Source organism: Cherax quadricarinatus, chromosome 10 (assembly GCF_038502225.1).
Source record: "Cherax quadricarinatus isolate ZL_2023a chromosome 10, ASM3850222v1, whole genome shotgun sequence".
NCBI lineage: Eukaryota > Metazoa > Arthropoda > Malacostraca > Decapoda > Parastacidae > Cherax > Cherax quadricarinatus.
In genome coordinates, this window is record NC_091301.1 from 32,702,756 (window position 1) to 32,728,962 (window position 26,207).

Below are 26,207 nucleotides of genomic sequence, written 5' to 3' on the forward strand. Positions count from 1 at the left end.
AGTAGTAGTTGTATTAGCAGTAGTTGTTGTTATTGTGATTATTATTATTATTATTATTATTATTATTATTATTATTATTATTATTATTATTATTATTATTATTATTATTATTATTATTATTATTATTCACAAGGTTAGCACGGACCATTACAGTCATTTTGTTCTGCTAGAGGAAAATGCCTACACACTACATCAGTGGTCTACGATGTGCACAAGTAGGTGAATAAGACACACTGGCAAGATTTGGTTATCTTTATTGTAGAACGTTTCGCCCAGTAGTGTCTTTATCACCCCAGAGAACACTCCTTAAGACAGTGGGAGACATGAAGTGGTAGATGTGGTAGTAATGTAAGGTGGTCAGTCCCTTAGCCTCCTCAGGGACTAATCCCTTCAGACTACGTCTTCACGTCTGTTTGTTCAAATATTTCCTCACTGACAACTGTCTTTCCATCATATTAAGTTAATGTTAACACGTGAATACTCACTTCAACAGTGGTATTAAGGATAACCAAGAAGTTATTATGACGACCAAGACGTCACCAGGACGACCACAAAGTCACGAGGACGACCAAGACGTCACCAGGATTACCAAGAAGTCACCAGGACGACCAAGACGTCACCAGGACGACCAAGACGTCACAAGGACGACCAAAACGTCACCAGGACGAACAAGAAGTCACCGGAAGGACCAAGACGTCACCAGGACGACAAAGACGTCACCAGGACCATCAAGAAGTCACCAGAGCCACCAAGATATCACCAGGACCACCAAGAAGTCACCAGGACGACCAAGACATCACCAGGACGACTAAAAAATCACCAGGACGACCAAGACGTCACCAGGACGACCAAGACATCACAAGGACCATCAAGACTTCACCAGGACGACCAAGACGTCGCCAGGACCATCAAGAAGTCACCAGAACTACCAAGATATCACCAGGACCACCAAGAAGTCACCAGGACGACCAATACATCACCAAGACGACTAAAAAAATCACCAGTACGACCAAGACGTCACAAGGACCACCAAGACTTCACCAGGACGACCAAGACGTCACAAGGACCACCAAGACTTCACCAGGACGACCAAGACGTCACCAGGACGACCAAGAGGTCACCAGGATGACCAAGAGGTCACCAAAACGATCAAGACGTTACCAGAACGACCAAGACGTCACCAGGACGACCAAGACGTCTCCAGGACGCCCGTGACGTTACCAGGACGTCCTAAAGTCCTCGGGAGGCCCTGTGTTAGAAATTGTGGCATCTATTAAGTGAAGATATTTCCAGAAAATACCAGAAGGTCAACTTACTGATCCTGCTCTAGCATCTAACCTGTTTCTGGTTCTGTAACAGTTTGTTAGACTTTATTCTAGTCCAGTTATCCCGGACAATGTGGTGGCTCCTCAATAGCGCTTTTTGAATTGCAGCTGAATAAAGGCATAACAAAAGTGTCTAGGTGGTAATAATTACAGTTAATGTTTCTACACAGTATAACTTGGTACACTTATATATCATGGTTATTCTGTACATATGATGCTATGGGCACATTCGATTCTACATTACTTTTAATATGTACCATCTGGTACGTTCCTGTGATGAAATGTACTTATGAATACAAGAGTAATATAGGTGTGTAAATGTGTGTGTTTGTGAGTGCTCGGTATATGCTCGGATTGATTCGACTTAGACTTACAATGTGACATATAACAATACGTCCCTAAATAAGCTAACTTCTGGACCATCGAGACAGTCAAACAGCTTGCTTGAACATAATAACGACTCATGTGCCAAACAGCAATAATGCTCCAAACAGCAATGAACAGCACAGCGTCAGGTAAGGAATGAAGAAGACCAAAACGACCGTAACTATAGTAGACCCTTGGCTAAAACTTCCTTATTACTGAAAATGATTTCAGCAATTCGAATTGCTGAATGTAGTGCATAGATGCCAGAACAAATGTAGGTCGAGAGTTGAACTCGGGACCAGAGATACAGAGTGCCTCACAATACACAACCTCTGAACACGTCAAATAAAACTAAGTCTAAATAATGCTCTATGAACTGAGTTACACAGAGTTACTAGATGCATGCTCCGGCTCACCATCGGAGACATATTCTACCAAAACCAGAGTCTAAGCAACACGAGCTTAAAAGAACAGCATTCTCCCTGACAGAGCAAAGATGGGGGTGTTTCCTCTGCCAGAGAAAGCGAGAGAGAGCTAGGTAAGGCCTGCCAATCCAACGTCTGGTGATTCGTACCGGCTTGAGTCTGGCACCAACTGTGAAACAAGCCGGCAGGTAGTTTGCAGCACTGGTAGCCAGTCTAACATCTTTCACTGAGCACAATGAGAGGTGTAGTTTTTTTTACATTCTACCTACGTATATAATAATATAAAATTTTCGTTTTAGCTATTAACGAAAATTCAGCAATATAAAATTATATGAAAGAAAGCACTATATATACATAATTATAACGTCCTTTCTCCCCTGAAGACGCTACACCCAGAAGATCACTAGGAATGGCAGAAAGAGCAGCAGGCTGCTACGGGAAAGTCTTGACTCGCTAGCACTGGTTATCCTGGCGTAGGCGCTGACGGAAACCCAGCCACCGCAGGGCTGACGAGGGTCATCCCGGCAGTAGAGGTCACAGTGGCCCGTCCCCTCGGCACTCCAGGCGAGAGCCACCTCCATCCTGCAGGAGGTGAAATGAGTGAGATGAACGAAGACGTGAAGTGACTGGTTCATTGAAGGCATGTCAACTCTAGAGGAAATGTCAAGGTAAGAATGACTTGTCGTGAGTTATATTATTAATGTCAAGGTAACGAAGACATGTTATGAGCTACGTTATTAATGTCAAAGTAACGAAGACATGTTATGAGCTACGTTATTAATGTCAAAGTAACGAAGACATGTTATGAGCTACGTTATTAATGTCAAAGTAACGAAGACATGTTATGAGCTACGTTATTGATGTCAAAGTAACGAAGACATGTTATGAGCTACGTTATTAATGTCAAAGTAACGAAGACATGTTATGAGCTACGTTATTAATGTCAAAGTAACGAAGACATGTTATGAGCTACGTTATTAATGTCAAAGTAACGAAGACATGTTATGAGCTACGTTATTAATGTATTAGTTTCTGTGACTGCCCTCATTATGTACATCAGCATTATCTACCGTGTGTCAACACTGTCTACCGTGTGTCAACACTGTCTACCGTGTGTCAACACTGTCTACCGTGTGTCAACACTGTCTACCGTGTGTCAATACTATCTACCGTGTGTCAACACTGTCTACCGTGTGTCAACACTGTCTACCGTGTGTCAACACTGTCTACCGTGTGTCAACACTGTCTACCGTGTGTCAATACTATCTACCGTGTGTCAATACTGTCTACCCTGTGTCAACACTGTCTACCCTGTGTCAACATTGTCTACCCTGTGTCAACATTGTCTACCCTGTGTCAACACTGTCTACCCTGTGTCAACATTGTCTACCCTGTGTCAACACTGTCTACCCTGTGTCAACATTGTCTACCCTGTGTCAACACTGTCTACCCTGTGTCAACATTGTCTACCCTGTGTCAACACTGTCTACCCTGTGTCAACATTGTCTAACCTGTGTCAACACTGTCTACCCTGTGTCAACATTGTCTACCCTGTGTCAACACTGTCTACCCTGTGTCAACATTGTCTAACCTGTGTCAACACTGTCTACCCTGTGTCAACATTGTCTACCCTGTGTCAACACTGTCTACCCTGTGTCAACATTGTCTACCCTGTGTCAACACTGTCTACCCTGTGTCAACATTGTCTACCCTGTGTCAACACTGTCTACCCTGTGTCAACATTGTCTACCCTGTGTCAACACTGTCTACCCTGTGTCAACATTGTCTACCCTGTGTCAACACTGTCTACCCTGTGTCAACATTGTCTACCCTGTGTCAACACTGTCTACCCTGTGTCAACATTGTCTAACCTGTGTCAACACTGTCTACCCTGTGTCAACATTGTCTACCCTGTGTCAACACTGTCTACCCTGTGTCAACATTGTCTACCCTGTGTCAACACTGTCTACCCTGTGTCAACATTGTCTACCCTGTGTCAACACTGTCTACCCTGTGTCAACATTGTCTACCCTGTGTCAACACTGTCTACCCTGTGTCAACATTGTCTACCCTGTGTCAACACTGTCTACCCTGTGTCAACATTGTCTACCCTGTGTCAACACTGTCTACCCTGTGTCAACATTGTCTACCCTGTGTCAACACTGTCTACCCTGTGTCAACATTGTCTACCCTGTGTCAACACTGTCTACCCTGTGTCAACATTGTCTAACCTGTGTCAACACTGTCTACCCTGTGTCAACATTGTCTACCCTGTGTCAACACTGTCTACCCTGTGTCAACATTGTCTACCCTGTGTCAACACTGTCTACCCTGTGTCAACATTGTCTACCCTGTGTCAACACTGTCTACCCTGTGTCAACATTGTCTACCCTGTGTCAACACTGTCTACCCTGTGTCAACATTGTCTACCCTGTGTCAACACGGTAGACAAGGTGACTTATTCTTTACTAAGTTATGATGGAAAGACGTTCACGAGGTATCAGAAGATGAGTGATATGATCTGCGTAAGAAGACACTTATGTACAGTTCGGCACGTTTATTAAAGGAAACGTTTCGCCCATAAATAAACGTCCTGAACTCTCCACGAGTGCAGTCTTCCACAGCCTGGAGGCGTAACAATCATTAAGTCATCTGATTTCCAGATTAAGAATTTCTGATTGTCCCAGACGAGCGAACAGCAGAGATGGTGGAGGGAATAAACAAAGAAACAGAGCAAAAATGGACTAGGAGATTTAGGGAATTAGGAGATAAGTGGAGAATATACTGAGGGAAAGTGAGTATTAAAGCAACAAGCAAGAGGAAGGGAAGGAGCATTTCTAGCGGAGATTAGTCAAGCCAGAGATGTGAAGAAGTAAGCTGAGAGGGAGACTAATACCCAGTAAGGAGACATGACACATGAGAACAAGAGAGACAGTAAGACGTGACAGGTGAAACAGAGATGAGACGAGGAACAGCTGCTATAGAATAATCCAAGTAGGACCGAAACGCAGAGAGAGAAAGAGAGAGAGAGAGAGAGAGAGAGAGAGAGAGAGAGAGAGAGAGAGAGAGAGAGAGAGAGTAATGTATGTTTGGGTTGGATGGGGAGTTCAGGAATTAACAGACTAAATGAAAGAGAATCGAGGAAGAAGAGATAACAATATTTATTCATTCAATCCAAAAATGATTTACATTATAATAATAATAATAATAATAATAATAATAATAATAATAATAATTATTATTATTATTATTATTATTATTATTATTATTATTATTATTATTATTATTATTATTATTATTATTATTATTATCACAGTGATACTGAGGACACAGATGTTGTAGACACAGCAGTGATACATTACGTATTCAGTGAACTCAGTGTAACTTAGAGTGAGTTTCTCAGAGACTCAGTGTAACTTAGAGTGAGTTTCTCAGAGACTCAGTGTAACTTAGAGTGAGTTTCTCAGAGACACAGTGTAACTTAGAGTGAGTTTCTCAGAGACTCAGTGTAACTTAGAGTGAGTTTCTCAGAGACTCAGTGTAACTTAGAGTGAGTTTCTCAGAGACTCAGTGTAACTTTGAGTGAGTTTCTCAGAGACACAGTGTAACTTAGAGTAAGTTTCTCAGAGACACAGTGTAACTTAGAGTGAGTTTCACAGAGACACAGTGTAACTTAGAGTGAGTTTCTCAGAGACACAGTGTAACTTAGAGTGAGTTTCTCAGAGACACAGTGTAACTTAGAGTGAGTTTCTCAGAGACACAGTGTAACTTTGAGTGAGTTTCTCAGAGACTCAGTGTAACTTTGAGTGAGTTTCTCAGAGACACAGTGTAACTTTGAGTGAGTTTCTCAGAGACACAGTGTAACTTAGAGTGAGTTTCTCAGAGACACAGTGTAACTTAGAGTGAGTTTCTCAGAGACTCAGTGTAACTTAGAGTGAGTTTCTCAGAGACTCAGTGTAACTTAGAGTGAGTTTCTCAGAGACTCAGTGTAACTTAGAGTGAGTTTCTCAGAGACTCAGTGTAACTTAGAGTGAGTTTCTCAGAGACTCAGTGTAACTTAGAGTGAGTTTCTCAGAGACTCAGTGTAACTTAGAGTGAGTTTCTCAGAGACTCAGTGTAACTTAGAGTGAGTTTCTCAGAGACTCAGTGTAACTTAGAGTGAGTTTCTCAGAGACACAGTGTAACTTAGAGTGAGTTTCTCAGAGACTCAGTGTAACTTAGAGTGAGTTTCTCAGAGACTCAGTGTAACTTAGAGTGAGTTTCTCAGAGACTCAGTGTAACTTAGAGTGAGTTTCTCAGAGACTCAGTGTAACAGTGTAACTTTGAGTGAGTTTCTCAGAGACACAGTGTAACTTAGAGTGAGTTTCACAGAGACACAGTGTAACTTAGAGTGAGTTTCTCAGAGACACAGTGTAACTTAGAGTGAGTTTCTCAGAGACTCAGTGTAACTTAGAGTGAGTTTCTCAGAGACTCAGTGTAACTTAGAGTGAGTTTCTCAGAGACTCAGTGTAACTTAGAGTGAGTTTCTCAGAGACTCAGTGTAACTTAGAGTGAGTTTCTCAGAGACTCAGTGTAACTTAGAGTGAGTTTCTCAGAGACTCAGTGTAACTTAGAGTGAGTTTCTCAGAGACTCAGTGTAACTTAGAGTGAGTTTCTCAGAGACTCAGTGTAACTTAGAGTGAGTTTCTCAGAGACTCAGTGTAACTTAGAGTGAGTTTCTCAGAGACTCAGTGTAACTTAGAGTGAGTTTCTCAGAGACTCAGTGTTACTTAGAGTGAGTTTCTCAGAGACTCAGTGTAACTTAGAGTGAGTTTCTCAGAGACTCAGTGTAACTTAGAGTGAGTTTCTCAGAGACTCAGTGTAACTTAGAGTGAGTTTCTCAGAGACTCAGTGTAACTTAGAGTGAGTTTCTCAGAGACTCAGTGTAACTTAGAGTGAGTTTCTCAGAGACTCAGTGTAACTTAGAGTGAGTTTCTCAGAGACTCAGTGTAACTTAGAGTGAGTTTCTCAGAGACACAGTGTAACTTAGAGTGAGTTTCTCAGAGACTCAGTGTAACTTAGAGTGAGTTTCTCAGAGACTCAGTGTAACTTTGAGTGAGTTTCTCAGAGACACAGTGTAACTTAGAGTGAGTTTCTCAGAGACACAGTGTAACTTTGAGTGAGTTTCTCAGAGACACAGTGTAACTTAGAGTGAGTTTCTCAGAGACACAGTGTAACTTAGAGTGAGTTTCTCAGAGACACAGTGTAACTTTGAGTGAGTTTCTCAGAGACACAGTGTAACTTAGAGTGAGTTTCTCAGAGACACAGTGTAACTTTGAGTGAGTTTCTCAGAGACACAGTGTAACTTAGAGTGAGTTTCTCAGAGACACAGTGTAACTTAGAGTGAGTTTCTCAGAGACTCAGTGTAACTTAGAGTGAGTTTCTCAGAGACTCAGTGTAACTTAGAGTGAGTTTCTCAGAGACTCAGTGTAACTTAGAGTGAGTTTCTCAGAGACTCAGTGTAACTTAGAGTGAGTTTCTCAGAGACTCAGTGTAACTTAGAGTGAGTTTCTCAGAGACACAGTGTAACTTAGAGTGAGTTTCTCAGAGACTCAGTGTAACTTAGAGTGAGTTTCTCAGAGACAGAGTGTAACTTAGAGTGAGTTTCTCAGAGACACAGTGTAACTTAGAGTGAGTTTCTCAGAGACTCAGTGTAACTTAGAGTGAGTTTCTCAGAGACTCAGTGTAACTTAGAGTGAGTTTCTCAGAGACTCAGTGTAACTTAGAGTGAGTTTCTCAGAGACTCAGTGTAACTTAGAGTGAGTTTCTCAGAGACTCAGTGTAACTTAGAGTGAGTTTCTCAGAGACTCAGTGTAACTTAGAGTGAGTTTCTCAGAGACACAGTGTAACTTAGAGTGAGTTTCTCAGAGACAGAGTGTAACTTAGAGTGAGTTTCTCAGAGACAGAGTGTAACTTAGAGTGAGTTTCTCAGAGACTCAGTGTAACTTAGAGTGAGTTTCTCAGAGACTCAGTGTAACTTAGAGTGAGTTTCTCAGAGACACAGTGTAACTTAGAGTGAGTTTCTCAGAGACACAGTGTAACTTAGAGTGAGTTTCTCAGAGACACAGTGTAACTTAGAGTGAGTTTCTCAGAGACACAGTGTAACTTAGAGTGAGTTTCTCAGAGACAGAGTGTAACTTAGAGTGAGTTTCTCAGAGACAGAGTGTAACTTAGAGTGAGTTTCTCAGAGACTCAGTGTAACTTAGAGTGAGTTTCTCAGAGACAGAGTGTAACTTAGAGTGAGTTTCTCACAGACACAGTGTAACTTAGAGTGAGTTTCTCAGAGACACTGTGTAACTTAGAGTGAGTTTCTCAGAGACTCAGTGTAACTTAGAGTGAGTTTCTCAGAGACAGAGTGTAACTTTGAGTGAGTTTCTCAGAGACTCAGTGTAACTTAGAGTGAGTTTCTCAGAGACTCAGTGTAACTTAGAGTGAGTTTCTCAGAGACAGAGTGTAACTAAGAGTGAGTTTCTCAGAGACACAGTGTAACTTAGAGTGAGTTTCTCAGAGACTCAGTGTAACTTAGAGTGAGTTTCTCAGAGACAGAGTGTAACTAAGAGTGAGTTTCTCAGAGACAGAGTGTAACTTAGAGTGAGTTTCTCAGAGACTCAGTGTAACTTAGAGTGAGTTTCTCAGAGACTCAGTGTAACTTAGAGTGAGTTTCTCAGAGACACCGTGTAACTTAGAGTGAGTTTCTCAGAGACAGAGTGTAACTTAGAGTGAGTTTCTCAGAGACTCAGTGTAACTTAGAGTGAGTTTCTCAGAGACTGAGTGTAACTCAGAGTGAGTTTCTCAGAGACTCAGTGTAACTTAGAGTGAGTTTCTCAGAGACAGAGTGTAACTAAGAGTGAGTTTCTCAGAGACACAGTGTAACTTAGAGTGAGTTTCTCAGAGACTCAGTGTAACTTAGAGTGAGTTTCTCAGAGACAGAGTGTAACTTAGAGTGAGTTTCTCAGAGACACAGTGTAACTTAGAGTGAGTTTCTCAGAGACACAGTGTAACTTAGAGTGAGTTTCTCAGAGACTCAGTGTAACTTAGAGTGAGTTTCTCAGAGACTCAGTGTAACTTAGAGTGAGTTTCTCAGAGACACCGTGTAACTTAGAGTGAGTTTCTCAGAGACAGAGTGTAACTTAGAGTGAGTTTCTCAGAGACAGAGTGTAACTTAGAGTGAGTTTCTCAGAGACTCAGTGTAACTTAGAGTGAGTTTCTCAGAGACTCAGTGTAACTTAGAGTGAGTTTCTCAGAGACTCAGTGTAACTAAGAGTGAGTTTCTCAGAGACACAGTGTAACTTAGAGTGAGTTTCTCAGAGACTCTGTGTAACTTAGAGTGAGTTTCTCAGAGACAGTGTGTAACTAAGAGTGAGTTTCTCAGAGACAGAGTGTAACTTAGAGTGAGTTTCTCAGAGACAGAGTGTAACTTAGAGTGAGTTTCTCAGAGACTCAGTGTAACTTAGAGTGAGTTTCTCAGAGACTCAGTGTAACTTAGAGTGAGTTTCTCAGAGACAGAGTGTAACTTAGAGTGAGTTTCTCAGAGACAGAGTGTAACTTAGAGTGAGTTTCTCAGAGACACAGTGTAACTTAGAGTGAGTTTCTCAGAGACTCAGTGTAACTTAGAGTGAGTTTCTCAGAGACACAGTGTAACTTAGAGTGAGTTTCTCAGAGACTCAGTGTAACTTAGAGTGAGTTTCTCAGAGACAGAGTGTAACTTTGAGTGAGTTTCTCAGTGACACAGTGTAACTTAGAGTGAGTTTCTCAGAGACACAGTGTAACTTAGAGTGAGTTTCTCAGTGACACAGTGTAACTTAGAGTGAGTTTCTCAGAGACAGAGTGTAACTTAGAGTGAGTTTCTCAGAGACAGAGTGTAACTTTGAGTGAGTTTCTCAGAGACAGAGTGTAACTTAGAGTGAGTTTCTCAGAGACAGAGTGTAACTTAGAGTGAGTTTCTCAGAGACTCAGTGTAACTTAGAGTGAGTTTCTCAGAGACAGAGTGTAACTTAGAGTGAGTTTCTCAGAGACTCAGTGTAACTTAGAGTGAGTTTCTCAGAGACAGAGTGTAACTTTGAGTGAGTTTCTCAGAGACAGAGTGTAACTTAGAGTGAGTTTCTCAGAGACTCAGTGTAACTTAGAGTGAGTTTCTCAGAGACTCAGTGTAACTTAGAGTGAGTTTCTCAGAGACTCAGTGTAACTTAGAGTGAGTTTCTCAGAGACACAGTGTAACTTAGAGTGAGTTTCTCAGAGACACAGTGTAACTTAGAGTGAGTTTCTCAGAGACAGAGTGGAACTTAGAGTGAGTTTCTCAGAGACTCAGTGTAACTTAGAGTGAGTTTCTCAGAGACACAGTGTAACTTAGAGTGAGTTTCTCAGAGACACAGTGTAACTTAGAGTGAGTTTCTCAGAGACAGAGTGTAACTTAGAGTGAGTTTCTCAGAGACACAGTGTAACTTAGAGTGAGTTTCTCAGAGACACAGTGTAACTTAGAGTGAGTTTCTCAGAGACACAGTGTAACTTAGAGTGAGTTTCTCAGAGACAGAGTGTAACTTAGTGTGAGTTTCTCAGAGACTCAGTGTAACTTAGAGTGAGTTTCTCAGAGACTCAGTGTAACTTAGAGTGAGTTTCTCAGAGACTCAGTGTAACTTAGAGTGAGTTTCTCAGAGACAGAGTGTAACTTAGAGTGAGTTTCTCAGAGACACAGTGTAACTTAGAGTGAGTTTCTCAGAGACAGAGTGTAACTTAGAGTGAGTTTCTCAGAGACTCAGTGTAACTTAGAGTGAGTTTCTCAGAGACAGAGTGTAACTTAGAGTGAGTTTCTCAGAGACACAGTGTAACTTAGAGTGAGTTTCTCAGAGACACAGTGTAACTTAGAGTGAGTTTCTCAGAGACACAGTGTATCTTAGAGTGAGTTTCTCAGAGACACAGTGTAACTTAGAGTGAGTTTCTCAGAGACACAGTGTAACTTAGAGTGAGTTTCTCAGAGACAGAGTGTAACTAAGAGTGAGTTTCTCAAAGACAGAGTGTAACTTAGAGTGAGTTTCTCAGAGACTCAGTGTAACTTAGAGTGAGTTTCTCAGAGACACAGTGTAACTTAGAGTGAGTTTCTCAGAGACACAGTGTAACTTAGAGTGAGTTTCTCAGAGACACAGTGTAACTTAGAGTGAGTTTCTCAGAGACAGAGTGTAACTAAGAGTGAGTTTCTCAAAGACAGAGTGTAACTTTGAGTGAGTTTCTCAGAGACAGAGTGTAACTAAGAGTGAGTTTCTCAGAGACACAGTGTAACTTAGAGTGAGTTTCTCAGAGACAGAGTGTAACTAAGAGTGAATTTCTCAGAGACACAGTGTAACTTAGAGTGAGTTTCTCAGAGACACAGTGTAACTTAGAGTGAGTTTCTCAGAGACAGAGTGTAACTAAGAGTGAATTTCTCAGAGACAGAGTGTAACTTAGAGTGAGCTTCTCAGAGACACAGTGTAACTTAGAGTGAGTTTCTCAGAGACAGAGTGTAACTAAGAGTGAATTTCTCAGAGACAGAGTGTAACTAAGAGTGAATTTCTCAGAGACTCAGTGTAACTTAGAGTGAGTTTCTCAGAGACAGAGTGTAACTAAGAGTGAGTTTCTCAGAGACAGAGTGTAACTAAGAGTGAATTTCTCAGAGACACAGTGTAACTTAGAGTGAGTTTCTCAGAGACACAGTGTAACTTAGAGTGAGTTTCTCAGAGACACAGTGTAACTTAGAGTGAGTTTCTCAGAGACACAGTGTAACTTTGAGTAAGTTTCTCAGAGACACAGTGTAACTTAGAGTGAATTTCTCAGAGACACAGTGTAACTTAGAGTGAGTTTCTCAGAGACACAGTGTAACTTAGAGTGAGTTTCTCAGAGACACAGTGTAACTTAGAGTGAGTTTCTCAGAGACACAGTGTAACTTTGAGTAAGTTTCTCAGAGACACAGTGTAACTTAGAGTGAGTTTCTCAGAGACACAGTGTAACTTTGAGTAAGTTTCTCAGAGACACAGTGTAACTTAGAGTGAGTTTCTCAGAGACACAGTGTAACTTTGAGTAAGTTTCTCAGAGACACAGTGTAACTTAGAGTGAGTTTCTCAGAGACACAGTGTAACTTTGAGTAAGTTTCTCAGAGACACAGTGTAACTTAGAGTGAGTTTCTCAGAGACACAGTGTAACTTTGAGTAAGTTTCTCAGAGACACAGTGTAACTTAGAGTGAGTTTCTCAGAGACACAGTGTAACTTTGAGTAAGTTTCTCAGAGACACAGTGTAACTTAGAGTGAGTTTCTCAGAGACACAGTGTAACTTTGAGTAAGTTTCTCAGAGACACAGTGTAACTTAGAGTGAGTTTCTCAGAGACACAGTGTAACTTAGAGTAAGTTTCTCAGAGACAGAGGAAAATACTGTGAGTTATGTAAACATAAGAAGTAAATAATAACTTTGTTGATACTTTGACAGCTTAACAAAATACAAAGTAAAAGACAGTGCAATTATATTGTTTGTTTTATAATGAAAGAAACACACTACCTCTCTCTCTCTCTCTCTCTCTCTCTCTCTCTCTCTCTCTCTCTCTCTCTCTCTCTCTCTCTCTCTCTCTCTCTCTCTCTCTCTCTCTGTTTGTCTGTCTCTCTGTCTCTGTCTCTGTCTCTGTCTCTGTCTCTGTCTCTCTCTCTCTCTCTCTCTGTCTCTCTCTCTCTCTGTCTCTCTCTCAATGTGTGTAAATTTATATATGTCGTGCCGAATAGGTAAAACTGGTCAATTAGCAAGAACTCATTTAAAATTAAGTTCTTTCTAAAATTTTCTCCTATACGGTTTAAGATATATATTTTTTTCATTCATGCTAATGTAAAAATTAATAATTTTGTACCAAAAGAACCTTAGAAAACTTACCTAACTTTATTATTATGACAAGCACAGTTTAATTTAACCTAATCCAACTAAATATATTTTAGATAAATTTACAATAATTTATTAATAAACAAACATTATGAAATACATTTTTTTTTCGTTAGGTTCAGAATGATTTTTTACGAAATTATTGCATACACAAATTTTCGCTTACCTTATTTGGCAAGAAGAGCGTTGCTATTTAAGCCATAATCGCAAGTTCCACCTATTCAGCACGACATATATATATATATATATATATATATATATATATATATATATATATATATATATATATATATATATATATATATATATATATATATATATATATATATATATATATATATATATATATATATATATATATATATATATATATATATATATATATATGTATATATATATATATATATATATATATATATATATATATATATATATATATATATATATATATATATATATATATCGTGACGAATCAGTCTCAAAACTCCAGACCGTCGAGTTAGCCACTGGTATGGTTTGTTTGCAATCGTGTCATTACGATTTCGTGACTCGCCTCTTTGTCTGTCTAATAACAGTTAGTGTGACACTTGGTGTTGTTTATCGCTCGACAGTTTCTCAATATCAAGTGAGAAGCTGGAAGAGGCCAGATGCAAGATGTCATCTGAATGGGCATCAGTCAGTCGGTTTCTTAATTTACACTTCGTGTATCTCATTGTTGAGAATTATTATTATCAAAGAAAGCGCTAAACCGACAAGGGTCATGCAGCCGTTGTTGAGAAGAGTTGCTGCCACATGTCAGTACTACCCAACACTGACCTCATTCTTCTCGCCTGATCCACCAAGTTACTAGACATACCAGTTTCACGAAGATATTTCTTGCAGAACTTTAGTAGAGATACGCCCTTTGCATTAAATTTGGATCTTAATACATCGCTGCACTGGATCCCAGTAAGTTCTATTTGAATATATGTAGACTTATATATGGGCTCGTAACACCGCTGATACGAAGACCAATAGTAAGAGAGCGACTTCCCGACACAGCTGATGGTAGTTGTGTCAAGCTTCACAGTCTGTGTTTGCTCTAGAAAAAAAAGCCTTTGGGCCGGGTTAATATAATATTTCTCTTAAGGACTGAGGGCCGGAGTATTTCGGGTTATGGGCCGGATCCGGCCAACGGTCCCTAGGTTGCCGACCCCTGGTTAACACTATCACTGTCTTGCCAAAGGCGCGTGGATGCGACAGTCTAGATATCCTAAAACAACAAATATCGTGCCTCCACTCTTACAGAGTGGAGGCACTGTACTTCCCACCTCCAGGACTCAAGTCTGGCTAACCAGTTTCCCTGATTCCCTTCACAAAATATTTACCTTACTCACACTCCAACAGCTCGTCAAGTCCCAAAAACCAATCGTCTCACTCCTTGCAAGTCCAGTCAACAGAGTACTGCTAGATGTGTGTTGATGTATTGATCAAGGTGGCATAATGATCAAGGTGTAGTGATCAAGGTGTAGTGATCAAGGTGATGTAGTGATCAAGGTGTAGTGATCAAGGTGATGTAGTGATCAAGGTGATGTAGTGATCAAGGTGATGTAGTGATCAAGGTGATGTAGTGATCAAGGTGATGTAGTGATCAAGGTGTAGTGATCAAGGTGATGTAGTGATCAAGGTGATGTAGTGATCAAGGTGTAGTGATCAAGGTGATGCACTGATCAAGGTGACATAGTGATCAAGGGACATAGTGATCAAGGGACATAGTGATGAAGGTGATGTAGTGATCAAGGTGACATAGTGGTCAACGGACATAGTGATCAAGGGACATAGTGATCAAGGGACGTAGTGATCAAGGTGATGTAGTGATCAAGTGACATAGTGATCAAGGGACGTAGTGATCAAGGTGATGTAGTGATCAAGGGACATAGTGATCAAGGGTGATCAAGGGACATAGTGATCAAGAGACATAGTGATCAAGGGACATAGTGATCAAGGGATATAGTGATCAAGGGACATAGTGATCAAGGACATAATGATCAAGGGATATGGTGATCAAGGGACATAGTGTTCAAGGGACATAATGATCAGGGGATATAGTGATAAAGGGACATAGTGATGAAGGGTTATAGTGATCAAGGGTTATAGTGATCAAGGGACATAGTGATCAAGGACAAGATAATCAAGGATATAGTGATCAAGGGACATAGTGATGAAAGGACATAGTGATCAAGGGATATAGTAATCAAGGGACATAGTGATCAAGGGACACAGTGATCAAGGGACATAGTGATGAAGGTGATGTAGTGATTAAGGGACATAGTGATCAAGGTACATAGTGATCAAGGTACATAGTGATCAAGATGTAGTGATCAAGGTACATAGTGATCAAGATGTAGTGATCAAAGAACACAGTAATCAAGGGACATAATGATCAAGGTGATGTAGTGATCAAGGTGACATAGTGGTCAATGGACATAGTGATCAAGGTGATGTGGTGATCGAGTGACATAGTTATCAAGGGGCCTAATGATCAAGATGATGTAGTGATCAAGGGACATAGTGATCAAGAGACATAGTGATCAAGGGACATAGTGATCAAGGGAAAATAGTGGTCAAGGGACATAGTGATCAAGGGACATAGTGATCAAGGGACAGTGATCAAAGGACATAGTGATCAAGGGACACAGTGATCAAGGGACATAGTGATCAAGGGACATAGTGACCAAGGAAGACAGCAACAAGAAGAAAGTCAGGAGGAACAGACACACACACAGACGAGAGAAGGTCTCCCGGGGATGGTCTTCATCATGAGTCCCCACCGTGTGAGGAGTCACCCCTCCCCTGGGGGGAAAGTCACCCCAGCCCAGGGGAAGGGACGCGCTGAGGAAGGACACCCCCTCCTCCCCTACCACCCCCCATATCCCCACCCACTTCCCCTTCCCCTGATCCGCAAGGCACTGTTTGTAGTACAGTTACCTGCATTCGCTGTCCGGGGGTCACCGCCCCCCTCCCCAGACAAGTCCTCCTGGTTCTTCTCGCTACATATCTTCACACATAACACAGTATTAAGGTTCATTCTAACCAAAATCATTTCTTCTTGTAGCAGATTTTAATTACCATTATTTTCTTTATGTTGGTTCCACCGTGACTATGTTGGTTGTCAACAACTGTAGACTTGCATACTTACCTTCATATGTTCTACATACTGAGACAACGACTCAGGTAGAGAGGAACCTGCTAGGCAGGTACACCCCGTCATGGAGATATCTCTCACTCTGCTTAACCGGAAGAATGAGACACTTGTGCAACGTTTGGGAAGCTTTACTGAGGAAACATTTTGCCAGCCAGTGGCTTCCTCAGTCCAATACAGACAACCTGTTAAACACAGCATCTTGGGGTCTTGATACAGGGAATTCTTCACCATTCGCTTAACCTACAAACATGACCTACGTACATTAGTGGCTTCTTCCACTGGTAACGCCGTCTACCAGTGCTTCACCTCACATGACTGCAGTATATATGACACTTCTCCGAGCATATGCTGTATATTTCTTAAGATTGATGAACTGAACACATTGACTCCAGACTAAGGGACTGATTACCTCAAAATCCTCTTCATCTGTCACTGTTATTCTCTGTATTGGACTGAAGAAGCCACTGGCTGGCAAAATGTTTCCTCAGTAAAGCTTCCCAAACGTTGCACAAGTGTCTCATTCTTCAAGTTTAACAGAGTGAGAGATATCTCCTAGCAGGTTCCTCTCTACCTGAGTCGTTGTCTCAGTATGTAGAACATATGAAGGTAAGTAATACAAGTCTACAGTTGTTGACAACCAATATAGTCACGGTGGAACCAACATAAAGAAAATAATGGTAATTAAAATCTGCTACAAGAAGAATTGGTTCTGGTAAGAGTGGAACTTAATACTGTGTTATGTGTGAAGATATGTAGCGAGAAGAGGTGTGAAGATGGTCATCCAAGAAGCGTGTGACAGCGTCTTATCAAGGAGTGGGTGGAAGGAAGTGGTTTTTATGATCTGGCGTGTTTCTGGATTCTGAGCAATGTAACATTGATGAAGGGATTCAGGACTTGACTCTTAGAGGTGGGAAGTACAGTGCCTGCACTCTGAAGGATGGGTGGGGATGTTACAGTCCTGGATGCGGGAAGTAGAGTGCCTGCACTCTGAAGAATGGGTGGGGATATTACAATCCTGGAGGTGGGAAGTACAGTGCTTGCTCTCTGAAGGATGGGTGAGGATATACCAGTCCTGGAGGTTGGAAGTACAGTGCTTCCTCGCTGAAGGAGGAGGGGGGATGTTACAGTCCTGAAGGTGGGAAGTATAGTACCTGCACTCTGAAGGATGGGTGAGGATGTTGCAGTCCTGGAGATGGGAAGTATAGTAACTGTACGCTAAAGAGTGGGGATATATCATTTCTGTGTCGTCTGAGCTGTGATGTCAGCTTGCTTCTGGGAAGACAGTAATTGTCTGATTGATCGTGAAAGTCTTTCTTCTTTTTTTCGGTTCACGCTGCCAAGTGGGAGAGGGAAAGTGTTAAAACTGTTGAAGAATAAGACACTTGTGCAACACTTGGGTATCTTATTTCCAAAACGTTTTAAGTGCGCAACAAACTTATTCAGTAGAATGCAGGTGAACATGACAGTGGTATTTTTGAGGTAATCAGTCATACAGTCTTGGTAGGAGGTGGTCAGTCCCTTGAGCCTAAAGCATAGGCCTGCGGCCACACCTTATTAAATATGATACTTATCTGACTGCTGCTGAATGTTGAAGACAGAGTAAAACAACTAAAGTTAAATTAAGTTTACAAAATTGCTCACAAACAGTGTCCAGAATATCTTGCTGCTAATTTTGTCAAGGTTGAGAACCAAAGTAATCATGGTACTAGAGGGAGAGAACACAACTTTGGAGTACCCATAGTCAGTGGCCAGGCTTCAAACACCTTTTATTGTACAACAATAAAGGAATGGAACAGACTGCCTGTACATCACAGCCAGTCATAGCATGAACCAGTTCAAGAAGAGTGCCAAAAGGTGTCTGATGAATGTAGCGACGGAAAGGGAGGTGAATGATTTTTTATATTTTTTGAGCTAAGACACATGTAAATATAAATAAGTCATTTTTCCTTATTCTAGTATATCTCCTTTATAGTATAATAATAAGGAAATAAGTCACTTTACTTACTGACTCACCCACACCATGGCATCTTGCTGCTATATCTTCTTTGTTAAACAACTGTTTAACTTGACCTACCTACACTGGTGGGCCACTCTCACCTGTGATGTTAACTCCAGCTGCTTCACCTCACCTCTACTCTAGTATATAAGGTCTGGCCGCCCTCCTCTGCTTTAGCTTGGCGGGACTGATAACCTTCTACCAAGAGTGACGGATTAATCAAGTCAAAACTGATTCTTTTATTGTCTCCAGTTGTATATTCACCTATATTCGACTGAAGAAGACTGTTGAGTAAGAGAGAAGTTTCGGCAATAGAAGAAAACTATTGCCTAAGGAAAAATAAACACAAATTAAGTAGAATCACATCATACTTCATTTGTGTTTATTTTTGTTTATTTTTCCATCGTGTCGGTATTTTATATCGCTTATCTCCACAGTGCCATAGCAAGATTATAGAGACTTTTGGTAGAGTGACGTAAAATATAATGGTAAGTGGTACTACCAACAAGGTTTACCGAGGTTATGCTAGATAATGAATACAAGACACTGCGAGCATAACTCCGTAGTAAGTAATAACAGCATCTGCCACATACCCGCACCCACAGTAAATGCGGTCCATGTTGAGGAGCTTAAGCAGGAAGACTTGGGTTGAGGGGTGAGTGAGGAGACAGCTCCTGGCACAGTGTGTAATGTTGACACCTGGTCGCTGGAGCAACGTTGTCACCACCGCTGACTCGTTGATCATCATCTCCTCGTAGCATCCTAAATAACCCAAAGTCGGAGATCCCGACAGCTTCCTACTAGCTAGATGTGTCGTGGTTTTCCTCATTGTTTCTATTTTTGTATAGTTCATGGATGAATTCTGCCAGGGAGAGATGGAGTGGGTTACATGCGTCGTAGGAGGATCTGTGGAGGTGGTGGTGGTGGAGGTGAAGATTATCTTCTCTGGCACAGTAAGGTGGACTCTCCTACAAGAGTGGTTAGTGTGTTCCACTTCATAGACGCTGGTCGTCTTCTCGCTCCCACACTTCTGATTGTCACCGTCGGGACACACATAACAATCATAGTAATCATTAACTTTGCCCGAGAGGTTGCCCACAGCCAGCTGGCTACCACAGCCACAAGCCAGAAGTTGGTTAACATCCACCAACTTAGCCAACACCAGGTGGGTCTCCGGCCATCGCTGCAGACACAGAGTTCCACAAGTGACTGCTGACCTCTCAGCCAGATCAGAATGTATGGTCACGAACCTGCTGTGATCAAGATACAAGTCATTGTAACAGAAGAGATGGTTGAGACAGGCGGCCCAGGCCAGGCGCACACCCACTGCACACAATAACAATGGTAACATTGGAACAGGGTCTCTGCGGTCCCAGTGATACTCGTCAGGCCTCTCAGACATGATAAGCCAGAGATAACATATCTTTTATACTGGCATAACAACGATCTAATCTAATCTATGTGTGCGTGTTAGTGTTTACGTCCACCTGCCAATCATTAAATTAAATAGTTCACCTGAGGCGCGGTACAGTGTGTAAATAAATGATTCACAAGACAATGAAGACACAAGCCGACCTAATAATAGTCACTATGCCAGAAAAATTATAAGAGATTTATAATATTACATTGATAGTGCCTATGTTGGCCTACGATTTTTTCTAAATGAAAAATATTTAATTTTAGTTTAACTGAATTCCTGTAACTGCGAAAGTATGAATAGCGAGAGTGACATCCGTGACAGAATATTATTATAATAATAATTAAAATTAAGCGCTAAACCCACAAGGATCTTACAAAGCCCAGACAGAATATTAATTAAATATACAAAAATAAATATTGCAAAAAAATGTGAGCAATACGATACGATGTTTATAATGATTCATTTATACAATGTATATATATATATATATATATATATATATATATATATATATATATATATATATATATATATATATATATATATATATATATATATATATGCAATAAGATCACAGTAAACAGGTGATTTCAGAATATGCAAAACAACCACTCTGAAAAAATAGAGAAATTCCAAGCGCTTTCGTGAATACTCACATTATCAAGGAACTATGAAAGTAAGGAATCCAAGGAAGCTATATAAGGGGTCTGGCCGGCACCTCACTATCAGATCCCACAACAGTTAAACACGTGACGCGCGGCGAGCCAACTTGGATAGGTCCTTGGCACAACTCACCCCACAAACTATTCTACCCAAGAAATAAGAAATTTTAAAGATTATTTGTCCAGTGTATTATTAAATTCTTCCCTCATCTTCTGAATATAGTCCTACTGTCTTCAAGCTATGTCCTAGAATTTGTATTGATAAAGCCACTGGATGGCGAAACGTCTACAATAAAGATACCCAGATCTTGCACTTGTGTCTTAATTTCATCTTGTCGGTATTATATACCATTCTTGCACAACTTGTCAGACACTGCAACATCACGGAATCTTGATTCTGAGGACATGTACCTAACCTTCACGTCTACGACAACTACTACTACAACTAACCCATCTCTTTGGGAAGGACCTACTTCCACTGGGGAATCCCGCCTACCAGTGACTATGCCCTCGTCTGCTACACCTGACGTTACTATATAAGCGCCAGGCTCCTTGCTTCTGCTTCAGAATCTGCACGACTGTTGTGTCTTAATTTCACAACTATTTATAAACTAATACTATAAAAATACAAATTACAAATGACACCAGACTCACTCTTGTAATTGCACTAAGGTCTAATATAATGAATTTGGTGTCGTCTAGTATGAGCTAATGTACAACTAGGTATAAACTAATAATATAAGAATACAAGTTAAAATGGTACAAGTCTCTCACTTGAACGTGCAATAAGGTCTAATATAAGTTGTTAACAAGAACAAGAGTATAACTAGATTGAAATTGACAAGATAAAATACACAAATTAATGTACCAAAAGAATAATAAAATAAAAAATAAAAATGGCAATGACTTGGTTATAATATGATAGTAAGATGATAGACAGGTACACAGGTACACAGGTACACAGGTACACAGGTACACAGGTACACAGGTACACAGGTACAATACAAAAGTTAGAGTTGAATATACAGACTTGAAAATTTGGCAACAAAATGTTAAGAAAAGTATAAAATAATGATTAATAAACAAAAGTAAAATTGACTGGTAGTAAATATGGTGTTTAATAAAATTTTAGTAAGTAATAATGATTACAAAAAATATTAATAAAAATAAAATGAAAAAAAAAATGTTTATTTCAAGTACTAAATTTTAAGAACAGTTATTTGGATTCAATATTGTAGTGGAAGTTATACTGGAAGTTATTTGTCAGTACGAGGTATTTAAGAGTAAGGAACTACTCTAAGATAGCAAATGTGGTATTAAAACAAGTTAGGTTAATTAAACAAGTAATAGTAATTAAAATAATGTCAAAAATTTTAAGAGTAAATTGTACTGATAGTAAAAATGGTATTTGATAATAAATTTGGTAAGTAATAGCAATTAATAGTATTTAAAGAAATATGAGGTTGTAATATGGACAGAGAAAATATTAATTAAGCAAATATTTAAACAAACAACAGTAATTAAGAAAATTATATAACATAAGGTGACTTATGCTTACTAGTAAAATCACATTACTGAGGTAGTTGATTTTTTGATTACTAAGAGATTGTACTGTGATATTTGTACAATAATGGAGCAAAACATACACTACATGTAGGCTTTAAGGTTGGACATTGTTTAGTTATTCTCTGTAAGATAAGTAGCCCTGAGAAATTGTGATATAGCATTCTCGTTCGTAATTGTGTACAGTTGACCTACATTTGTTTTCCTAACTAGAATTTTCCCATCCCGTGTGAAGCATTGGTGTATTGTGTCATTATTCTCCCGCTTAAGTTTTCTGACTCTATACAGGAGGTTCTGACGTTTTTTGGTAAGACACTCGTTTATGTATACCTCTTTCTTTACTTTAATAGATGCAATAATTAAGTATTTTTTCCTGTCATGTGAGTGGAATCTAAGCATAACACTTTTTCTACCATGGGATCCTAGTAACCTGGCTTCCTTTATTTCTGACTCTGGTACTGTAACTTTTGTTTGGTCCTTTATGATCTGGAGAGTAATTTCTTTACTGTTTGTTTGGTTCATATCACTGGGAAAAAGTGGACTGTTAACTATTACTGGGTCCGATAGTTTATCTTGCTCAGTTTTATCTTCTTGGAGAGCAAAGTAGTCACTGAACTGGTTATCTAAGTTGTTCTTCCATTCTTTTACTGCTTCCTCAACCTTTGTATTAAGAGATATTATTTGTTCTGTACGGCTATCTCTGACTGTCTGGATGGTCTTGCCACAGTTAGTCATTCCGGGTGTTGATAACTATTGTTCAAGACTGAGGATTTTGTTCTCGAGTTGTGTCATCCTGGTGTCTTGTTTTGTTAGCGTCTCTCGAAGATTGATGTTTTCAATAACTAAGGTGGAGATGTATGACTTTAGGGTATCTGGATCGTTGCTCATACCTGAGTGGCTACTTGGTAGGTTGAATCCGGAGAAGAGAGAGATGGTTGAGGTGGAGGCAGCCATGTTTGGTGTTATTGTTGTGGTGTCGCCCTGGGTGGTGGTGAGAGGGGTGGTAGCTGACCCGGCGTCGTCCTGGGTAAACTTGTAATAAAGTTGGTAGATTTACCGACAATATGTAAAGTAAAAGGACACAAGTGCAACTAATGTGACATTTTATTGTGGCAACGTTTCGCTCTCCAGGAGCTTTATCAAGCCATTGATAAAGGTTGATAAAGCTCCTGGAGAGCGAAACGTTGCCACAATAAATGTCACATTAGTTGCACTTGTGTCCTTTTACTTTACATATTGTTGGTAATTCTACCAACTTTATTACAAGTTTACCCAGGACGACGCCGGGTCAGCGATTTTTCGGTGTTTTCTTGCTGGTCTTGGTGCTGTTTCTTCTGAGATTACACCTCATAATACTACAGGAATTGTTGTAGTTAAGAAGAAGTTGTAGTTATACAAAGCTTAGGGTTACGTTATTCGGCTGGCAGCGGGGTGTTGCTTTGTGTTTGAGGGTCAGTCTTCCTTTGATCTCTATGATTTTCGATTTGTATGTTTCACTGTTGGTAATCTTTGGTCATTCTGGGGTGCTACGTTGGGTAGTAAAGCTTGGGTTGTGAATGCAGCAGCGAGGAGGCGGTTGGAGGCAGTGGAGATGTCCTGTCTAAGGGCAATGTGTGGTGTAAATATTATGCAGAAAATTCTGAGTGTGGAAATTAGGAGGTGTGGAGTTAATAAAAGTATTAGTCAGAGGGCTGAAGAGGGGTTATTAAGATGGTTTGGTCATTTAGAGAGAATGGATCAAAGTACAATGACATGGAGAGCGTATAAATCTGTAGGGGAAGGAAGGCGGGGTAGGGGTCGTCCTCGAAAAAGTTGGAAGGAAGGGGTAAGGGAGGTTTTGTGGGCGAGGGGCTTGGACTTCCAGCAGGCGTGCATGAGCGTGTTCGATAGGAGTGAATGGAGACGAATGGTATTTGGGACCTGACGATCTGTTGGAGTGTGAGCAGGGTAATATTTAGTGAAAGGATTCAGGGAAACCGGTTATTTTTATATAGCCGGACTTGAGTCCTGGAAATGGGAAGTACAATGCCTGCACTCTAAAGGAGGGGTTCGGGATATTAGCAGTTTGGAGGGATATGTTGTGTATCTTTATACGTATATGCTTCTAAACTGTTGTGTTCTGAGCACCTCTGCAAAAACAGTGATTATGTGTGAGTGAGGTGAAAGTGTTGAATGATAATGAAAGTATTTTCTCTTTGGAGATTTTCTCTCTTTTTGGGTCACCCTGCCTCGGTGGGAGACGGCCGACCTGTTAAATATATATATATATATATATATATATATATATATATATATATATATATATATATATATATATATTTAATTTTAAGTACCACCTCTATAGCTGGAATGGGGACCCTCATCCTCAGAGAAGACAATAAACGTACCTCAGAGAAAACTCAAGGTTCTCCCCGGAGCTGTTTGAATATTTTCTTCTCCTACCACCCCCTATATATTTTTTATTCTATGTGAACATTTATTAATAAACAAAATACATTTACAGGAAAAAACATAAACATGAATACAATGGCACAATGTATCAAAGATGATGAATTTCCTCCAGCTCCTCCGAGGCTGGACGTGAGCCAAGTATGCAGCAAGCATTTCCCCTCTGGATGGCGACGCTGAGGCGCTGGAACATGAAAGTGGCTGCCCTTGGGTCCCTGGTGGTGTCGATGAGTCTGGAACCCAATTCTTTGAGGAAACGTGTGGCATTTTTTCCCCATGATCCCAAGGTCTCTGATCCCACTGGGACAAATTGATACTGTTGGCTAATGTCCCTGTACTTGCTGATCTTGTACTCCTCCCTGTGGTCAGCAGCTCCTCCCTGTCGCCCCACACTGTGATGGATATAGGTGTCAGCCAGTGTGGACACACAGGTATAGTCCCATGCTAAGAGCTTGCCATTCTTCCAAGGATAGATGGTGATCCCGTCGGGGCGGTATGTATATATATATATATATATATATATATATATATATATATATATATATATATATATATATATATATATATATGTCGTGCCGAATAGGCAGAACTTGCGATCTTGGCTTAAATAGCAACGTTCATCTTGCCATATAAGACAAGCGAAAATTTGTGTATGCAATAATTTCGCCAAAATCATTCTGAACCGTGTCTTCCTTTGCAGATGACACCCGAATCTGCATGACAGTGTCTTCCATTGCAGACACTGCAAAGCTCCAGGCAGACATCAACCAAATCTTTCAGTGGGCTGCAGAAAACAATATGAAGTTCAACGATGAGAAATTTCAATTACTCAGATATGGTAAACATGAGGAAATTAAATCTTCATCAGAGTACAAAACAAATTCTGGCCACAAAATAGAGCGAAACACCAACGTCAAAGACCTGGGAGTGATCATGTCGGAGGATCTCACCTTCAAGGACCATAACATTGTATCAATCGCATCTGCTAGAAAAATGACAGGATGGATAATGAGAACCTTCAAAACTAGGGAGGCCAAGCCCATGATGACACTCTTCAGGTCACTTGTTCTATCTAGGCTGGAATATTGCTGCACACTAACAGCACCTTTCAAGGCAGGTGAAATTGCCGACCTAGAAAATGTACAGAGAACTTTCACGGCGCGCATAACGGAGATAAAACACCTCAATTATTGGGAGCGCTTGAGGTTCCTAAACCTGTATTCCCTGGAACGCAGGAGGGAGAGATACATGATTATATACACCTGGAAAATCCTAGAGGGACTAGTACCGAACTTGCACACGAAAATCACTCACTACGAAAGCAAAAGACTTGGCAGACGATGCACCATCCCCCCAATGAAAAGCAGGGGTGTCACTAGCACGTTAAGAGACCATACAATAAGTGTCAGGGGCCCGAGACTGTTCAACTGCCTCCCAGCACACATAAGGGGGATTACCAACAGACCCCTGGCAGTCTTCAAGCTGGCACTGGACAAGCACCTAAAGTCAGTTCCGGATCAGCCGGGCTGTAGCTCGTATGTTGGTTTGCGTGCAGCCAGCAGCAACAGCCAGGTTGATCAGGCTCTGATCCACCAGGAGGCCTGGTCTCAGACCGGGCCGCGGGGGCGTTGACCCCCGGAACTCTCTCCAGGTAAACTCCAGGTTAGTATTAAATTATAGTAAACAAATCTAAAATATATTTAGTTGGGTTAGGTTAAAATAAATTTTTTTTTTTTATAATAAGGTTAGGTAAGTTTTCTGAGATTTTTTTAGTGCAAAATTATAATTTTTTACATTAACATTAATGAAAAAAATATATCTTTAAACGTATAAGAATTTTTTTTAGAAAGGACTTAATTTTAAATGAGTTCTTGCTAATTGACCAGTTTTA

General features: G+C 40.4%; 1 protein-coding gene across 1 annotated transcript; it reads right to left on the reverse strand.

Moving 5' to 3' along the window:
- Positions 1-237: 237 nt before the first annotated feature.
- LOC128688018 (uncharacterized) lies at positions 238-19,640 on the reverse strand. The gene is made up of 2 exons (XM_053775684.2): positions 18,817-19,640; positions 238-2,698 (listed from the first exon to the last, which is right to left on the reverse strand). Exons 1-2 carry the CDS (start codon positions 19,623-19,625, stop codon positions 2,503-2,505), a joined length of 1,005 nt encoding a protein of 334 aa, XP_053631659.2. The 5' UTR covers positions 19,626-19,640; the 3' UTR covers positions 238-2,502.
- Positions 19,641-26,207: the final 6,567 nt, after the last annotated feature.

Excerpts from the sequence above, each read along its gene's own strand:
- LOC128688018 (XM_053775684.2), bottom strand. The coding sequence starts at position 19,625 with ATGTCTGAGAGGCCTGACGAGTATCACTGGGACCGCAGAGACCCTGTT. Across the intron at positions 2,699-18,816 it reads CGCATTTACTGTGGGTGCGG|GATGGAGGTGGCTCTCGCCT; the intron begins GTATGTGGCAGA and ends CACCTCCTGCAG.